Source organism: Quercus suber, unplaced genomic scaffold (assembly GCF_002906115.3).
Source record: "Quercus suber isolate HL8 unplaced genomic scaffold, Cork oak 2.0 scaffold_87, whole genome shotgun sequence".
NCBI classification, from domain to species: Eukaryota; Viridiplantae; Streptophyta; class Magnoliopsida; order Fagales; family Fagaceae; genus Quercus; species Quercus suber.
In genome coordinates, this window is record NW_027069552.1 from 1,531,459 (window position 1) to 1,539,108 (window position 7,650).

A 7,650-nucleotide genomic window follows, 5' to 3' on the forward strand; every position below is an offset into this window, starting at 1 on the left:
TTATTCGATTGCTTAATAGAGGCATTGGTGATTGAAGTTTGAACACCCAAAATGTTGATGATTGACGACAGGTTAGCTCTTTCTAAACTCAAATCCTTTGGATCGAATGGTAAGTAAAATAGAATCCCCCATAAGCGTGAAACTTGAATACCAAACTAAAGGTGTTAAGAGTGCGTTTGGCCTAAGGTCAAGCAAATCTCTCTCTCTCTCTCTTTTTATAACAAAACTACCAATCTTTTTTTTTTCCTTGAAAACTCTAGGGGTACATAAATGATAAATTTTAGAGACAACCATTCTCACACTCAATTTGACAACTTGTTGACTTGTGCAACTGTAAGTGATGGATATTTTCTGTCTTATATAATCCACCATTTTATATCGACCACTCACAATCGCACAAATCAACAAGTTGTGAAATTGGGTATGAGAATGTGTTAGTAGATGAACTACACATAAATATTGATAGAAAAAGGCATAATAGTCTTGAGTTATGGTGGAATAATTATAAGAACATACTCAATCTCATATCTAATTTCATAACACGTTGATTTATGCAACTGTGAGTGATGGACACTTTCTGCCCACTCTTATATACATAAAATTACAGAATTTATCAATTATTGAAATTGAGTGTAGATGTCCATACTCCATAGTATTGTTGGTTGTAGTGGGATTGCAAAGAAAGTGAATTTTTCATTGCCTAAGAAGGTTGATTTTTTTCCTTTTTGGGGGAGAGGTTGAAGCAAACGTTGGCTGCTCTTGAATTTGCAAAAAGTAGAACGACATCGTTTAGATATTTCATATCGTTTACGTAGATGTGGTAGTAGTTATGGTATATTCGCTGACTCACTAACAAGTCAGTCTTCTCTTTCTCTTTCTCTCTCTCCTCATAAAAACAAACAAACAAAACCATTTCCCTCCGATCGCTTCCCTTCCCTCCACGGTTCCTCTTCCTCTACCCAACTCGTTCCGTGACTCACTGAGTCACTCCGTTTCCCTCCGCCATGAGCGACGAGCACGAGGACCCCAACCTGAACGCGCATTCCGAAAGCGTCGACGGCACCAAGCGGAAGATGGAAGAGGACATCCAACTCGCCAAGCAGAAAGCTCAAGAAATCGCCGCCCGACTCGTTGGCAGCGCCGAGTCCAAGCGCCCCCGACTCGACGACTCGTCTGAACTCGCCCCACTCTCTAGCTCCGCCTCTATCCCTTCCTTCCCTGGTATACCAAAAAAAAAAAAAAAAAATCTCTCTCTCTTTCTCTCTCTATTCAAATTCCCAAGGTTTCTAGGGTTTTAGAACTTGTACTGATGTTTAAATATTTCCAAAAAAATTTGAATCCTAGCTCAATTAAATTCTGCAATTGCTCAAAAAGCGTTCTCATGTTGCTGATTTGGTGTTAAAATGTGGTAATTGTATGTTATCAAATACTATAATGAGCTTTTTTTTTTTGGTAATTAAGTTTAGGATTAGTGTGTATTTGGCTAATGCTGAAGCTGAGTGTCATGGATTGTTTCTATGAATTTTGGTTCCAAAATCAAATGTGAGTTGCGAAACTCGATGTTTCAATTTGGGAAATTATGCCTTTGGTTTGTGAATTCTGATTCTGGAATTCAATGGGTGCCTTGTGTTGTAATTTATTTAAAAATATTCATACATTTCATAAGTCTATGAGCAGAATTGGTGGCTTGGATTACTGTGTAGTTGAGGAAGGATATGAATCAGTATTGTTAAAAAGTAAAAACACAAGCACGCCCGACTCATTGAAGTAAAGCTCATATTGATAGAGTGCAAGGGAAGATTCATAACTTCTGATACCACTACAACAACCAAAAGTTAGTCCCAAAATTAGTCAGGGAGTTAGGGTGAGTCATATGAATTCTTTTAAGCGATTCTATTCTATCCAAAGTCATATTCTATGTGACTTCCTTAATTGACAACTTACTTGAAATGTGATTTTTTACTATTTCTATCAATGTTATTTTTGGTTTTCCTCTATTTTTTTTTTTTGGTCCTCTCAACTCAAACAACTCACTCTTTTTCACTGGTATATTAGTTATCCTCCTTTGAATATGGTTAAACCATCTCAAGTGACTCTATCATCATTTGATTGATAGATGTCACTCCTATTTTTAAGCAAATTTCCATATTTTGAATCTTACCCTTCCTTCTAATTTCATTTATTCATCTTAACATCTTATTTCAACTACATTCATTTTATGAATATGTTGCTTATTAATAGTCCAACATTTAGTACCATAGAGCATAGCTAGTCTCATAGCAGCCTTATATAAATTTTCCTTTACCTTAATCAGTATTTTACGATTGGACAATACTCATGATGTGCTTCTCCACTTCATTCACCCTTACAGGTGTTTTATGATTCACATCCTCTTGAATCTCTCCATCTTTATGAATTATTGATTGAAATATCTAAAGTTCTTCTCTTGACCATTAAGTTTTAATGGCCCTTCCATCTTTGTTTATACATTTACTAAACTTACTAAAATTACGTCCATGACATCGAATATAGTAGTAATTTTTATTTTATTTTAAAAAGGTCCAAAACTCCAAATCTAAATATCCAATAAGCTCTAGCTCAACTGGCCTCCTTCCTATGAGATGAAGGGTGAGGTTGGGATTTCGAGAGACTGACTGAGAGCATGTGTAACTTACCAATAAAAGATATTTATATGGCAAGAAAAAATAAAGAATACTAGAAGAAGTTTTTCCTAGGAGAGAAGGAGCCAAAAAAGGTGTGCAAGCAAAGGAACAACCAAATAAGCAAGAAGAGAGAGTTTTGAAGTAGTATGATGTCTTTGTGTTGGTTTTATAAAGAAGTGTAGCTTTGAAGCAGTATGATGTCTTTGTTTTCAATTACATTTGCAGTTTGTTGATAAGTTTGTGTATTTAGTAGAATTATGAAACTTAGAAAGGAAAAAAAAAAGTTGAATTATGAAACTACTAACCAACGTATCATGTCTTCTCTTTACAACTTTTTCACATTTTTTTCCTTTTTACTTCTCTGATAAGCATTAATTAGCTTATTCGAGTTCATATTAGAGGTTTTATGTTGTGTATACAATTTAACTATTGATTTCATGTGGTCATCTGCCTCTAATCAGAATTTTGACCTTTTTGCTTGTGGTAGCATACGTGGGTGATCTACTGACCGTTGATGTTTATTGTGCATATGTCTCCAGAGCCGTTGGAAGGCTGTGTGACTTCTTTTCTGGGGATGGGGGTTTCAGTGTGATTTGGGGATTGATTGGTCCCTCATCATCGTAGTAATTGCTAATCAGTGGTAACTGTCTGGGGTTGATATCATGCATCTAAGATCTCTTTTCATGGATAATTTTCCCAACTTTTATAAATTTATTTTCTATTTTTGGAACATTTTTTCGTTTCATAATTCTTTATAGTGTTATGAATATCCTGAATTGGGCCCTCCTGTACTGTTTAAAATTTTCCCATATTACTGTCTCCTTGCTCCTCATTTTAGAACTTGCACAAGAGTTTCCTTGACTGCTGTTTGCTGACTCACTGGCTGTTTCAGTTTCTTTTGCTTCTCAAACAGCTCAATATCACGGTTTACAAGGCACAAGTAAGAGAATTAGTATTCCAAATGGCAAGGTACTTGGTCATTGCCTTACCTCTCCTGAAATGCTCTTTGCATGCTGCTGGTGAAATTTATATTTCCATATTTCGTTTATAGGTTGGTGTTATTATTGGGAAAGGAGGAGAAACGATAAAATATCTTCAACTTCAATCAGGGGCAAAAATCCAGATAACCAAGGATGCTGAGGCAGATCCTTATTCTCTGACGAGGGATGTGGAATTGACGGGTACGTCAGAACAAATTAGTAGAGCAGAACAGCTTATCAAAGATGTAATTGCAGAGGTACTGTTATGGTTAGATTTTTTTGTGTATTGATGGCACTAGCATTTGATGATCCAGTTCTCTGTATGGATGCAACTAATAATTTTGTTGAACAGACGGACACTGGGGCCTCTGCTCCATCTCCAAATCAGGGATTGAATATCATGCAACCTGGAGCTGAACAGTTTTCAATGAAAGTTCCTAACACTAAGGTAAATCTTTTTTATTTTTCTTCTTTTCAGTTGATACTGAGAGTAATGCTTCATGTTTGCACTGATGTTATCTGTAGGTTGCTTTGCTCATTGGCAAGGGTGGTGAGACTATAAGAACCATGCAAAGCAAGTCAGGAGCTCGTATTCAGGTTTGTAATTCAAGGGAATAAACTTTGAATTTAGAGCAGTATTTATTCGTTCTCAGGCATTATATATACTCATAAATTCTGCAGCTTCAAGGTCATATGTCATTTTAATCTGATATTATGTCCATGTGTCTTATTTTCATTTTTTTGGAATTCTAATTTGTTGTGGGATAGGCTAGAATCGCTAGATGGTAAATGAGAATTTGAATTAAATCACTGAGGAGTAATTTATGAATAAAATATCTGAGAGTAGGGTGTTGTTTCAGAAGAAGACAAGTAAGGACTGGCTAAAAACTTATGATTTGAAGAAGACAATTGACAATTAGGGTTTATGGATTGAATATGTTTTTATTTGACTACATTGATTGTTTGAACTTTCTGGAACAAAGTTAACCATGCTGGAAATTAAAAAGGGATGAGAAGGCAAATGGGCATAACACGGCATTGTTCATGATCAAAGATTTTGAGCTGCACCTTATAGAGAGACAACACTTATTAGTAATCCAGTTAGTAAAGTTTAGTTAGGACTCTCAGTACATTTTAAAGAGAAATTGTATATAAACAATGTTTTGAATCAGAGAGGTATCGTGTCCTGTTTGGGGTGTACTCAAACATCTTAGAGGTATCTAGCTTACAAAAACTTGCAACTTCTTGGCTGTAATGCACTAATACTTTCACACTTTTCTGTTTATATATATTGTTTTGGGAGGAGGGGAGGGGGGGGTAGGGAAAAAAAAGTATATATTTGCTTGTCTTAATTAGAAAAAGTCAGAATTGTTAGATATGGCATGAATGATCTTGCATTATATATGACTTCTCAAGTTTGAATGTCATTTATATGTTTCTTTCTCAGATTATTCCATTGCACCTGCCTCCTGGCGATACATCAACAGAGAGGACAATTTATATAAATGGATTGACAGAGCAAATTGACTCAGCAAAGGAATTGATTAATGATGTAATCAATGGGGTGAGTCATTGGCTGGTCCATTGGATTGATATTTTTAAATTTGGCTGTGATTTAGTTCATTGCTAAAATTGCAATTATAGTTGACAAGGTTATAAAGAACTGGCATTCCTTTGTACTATTGAATTCTTCCAAGTCTTTTTCATGACCAATAATTTCTTCATAAGAATGTGATTAATTTTCTACTTTCAGTTGATATGTTCATATACATTTGTGGCACTGTTTTGCTGGGTGAAACCCCAAACTGAAGTTCTGAAATTCATTTGAAAGCAGTTTATGTTTTTGTTACCATTTTGCCTCTGGTAAGAGGTGAAGAAGAAAAAAGGAAAAGAAAAAGGAAGAATAATTATTTTTTGATGAGGTCATCTTTTATGTATTTACTTCAAAGTTAATGGAGTTAGAGCTATTTGTATCCTGGCTATATCAAAACTGTTCTCCTTATTAAATCCTACTTGCACATGAATTTGTTCAGAAGCAGACTTGGGACCAGTACATGACAATTAAACTTTGGATGACTGTGCTGGAACCAAGATAACAACTGCCATCCCTGCTAATGTTCCAATTCTTATTATAACTTAGTTGTTGAGATGTTTTGTTCGAGTCATTGGAGCATTCATCTAGACCTTTCTAAAGAAATGCTAAAACATCCATCTTCATGTTTGAGTCCTCAACATGTAATTTACTGGACCGTTGCTTCTTGGTTAGTTCTGTGTGTTTATTTTTTGTACCTGGTTTGCTTTCTTCAGAAACGTATAGTAAATCCATCTGGAGCCAATAGCTATATGCAGCCAGCTTACCCTCCTCCTAGTTGGGCTCCCCCAGTACAACCTCTGATGCAGCAGCAGCAGCAGCAGCCACCTCAGTATGGGTACCCTTATAATACAACTTCAGCTTACTATGGTAACTATACTACTGCCCAGGTAGCAGGTTGGGATCATTCAAATCAATCCATGTCTCAACCATCTCAGCAAAGCACTGGATATGGTTATTATGCACAACAAGGTCATGTGGGTTCAGCTCCACCAAACCCTAGCTACAGCTACGGTCAGACACCCCAAGCCACCAACTATGGTTATGACCAGGGATACTCTCAGCAGCCACCACAGTACGGACAAAACCTCTCAAGTCAGCCTCTGCCTATTGAGCAGCAGAAACAATCAGGATACGGACCACCTGCTGTGTCAGCACAACCGAATGGAACTCCCTCCCAAACTACTCATCCATCATCTACTTATCCACCTGCTTACAGTCAGCCAGTGGCTGACCCTCAAGCTGGGTATTGGGCATATCCAAGCAGCACAGGCCAAGCACCAGCTCAAACAGGTTATGATCAATCTGGTTACTCTCAAACAGGTTTTGAAGCGCAACAAGGAGTCCAAGCCCCTCCACTTTCAACTCAGCCAGTGTATGGACAAGGTGGGTATCCTCAACCAGCACCTGCACCAGTCAATTATGATCATGGGACAAATCCTCCTGCTTACTACGGACAGCCACAAACCCAGTCACAGCTACCAACCAATGGATTTGTACAACCATCAGTTTCTGGAGCTGAAAGAAATGTCGATGGGAATTCAGATGCAGGTAATGGCTCGAATCTTGATGTACAAGAAACCGTTGGCTCTCAAAGCTGAAGTTTGTTCTGATTAAGGACATTCTCTTCACATTTTTCCAGTCTTTTTGTCTATTTACCTGGACAAGAATTCTTGTTGCTCTTTTATAACATCTGCTAAGTGGCGGATGCTACAATCTAGGCTTAAAATGTAGTCATGAACCCTTTTTATTCATGTTTGTTATCATTGAAAACCTGTGTCAGCAGTTCTAGCAGATTGCAATTTCTTATTCTTGCCTCTTCTTGATTTGACCACTGCAAATTGTTAAAATTATGGCTTCCCCAAAATGTGGTGCCTGGTGGCTCTGGTATTTTGTGCATATGCATTTGCAAGGAGACAATTTTTGACCCGCATGCATATACATTTGGTGAGTTTGGATACATTTTAATCCATACTTTGGTTGTCAAAATTTAATATCGAAAAGTTTGTGGGAGTTATATTGTGATGACTAAACCACAAGAGTGTGAAGTATAATATATATCCTAATTGATGGATAAATTCGTGTCCCAAAATGCAAAATACTTAAATTTGGGTGGAACTATAATAATTTCATTTTTAATCCAAGCTTTTTAGAATTCAAAATATCAGTACTGAAAATCTATTTACTAAATTGTGATAGGAAAAAAAAAATAGAGAATAAATTGTAACTTTCCCAAAAAGTAAAATGGTCTCAAATTGCTAAGGTCTTGGACTCGATCGCTGTGTACTTGATCAAGTTGATACCCAGTCAAATGTTAACATTTTCATCTTATTCTGAAGTTGGAATCCAAAATAAATTATTACAAGCCTTAATCGTTCTAACAAAGGTTAAAATAAAATAAAATAAAAGTGTACAA

The 7,650-nt window shown here is 36.5% G+C and overlaps 1 protein-coding gene across 1 annotated transcript; it reads left to right on the forward strand.

The window, feature by feature from the left end:
• The first annotated feature begins 841 nt into the window (after positions 1-841).
• LOC111984535 (uncharacterized) lies at positions 842-7,043 on the forward strand. The gene is made up of 7 exons (XM_024016163.2): positions 842-1,221; positions 3,556-3,632; positions 3,715-3,900; positions 3,996-4,091; positions 4,169-4,240; positions 5,091-5,207; positions 5,951-7,043. The coding sequence occupies exons 1-7, from the start codon at positions 1,005-1,007 to the stop codon at positions 6,833-6,835; spliced, it is 1,650 nt and encodes a 549-aa protein (XP_023871931.2). The 5' UTR covers positions 842-1,004; the 3' UTR covers positions 6,836-7,043.
• The last annotated feature ends 607 nt before the right edge of the window (positions 7,044-7,650 follow it).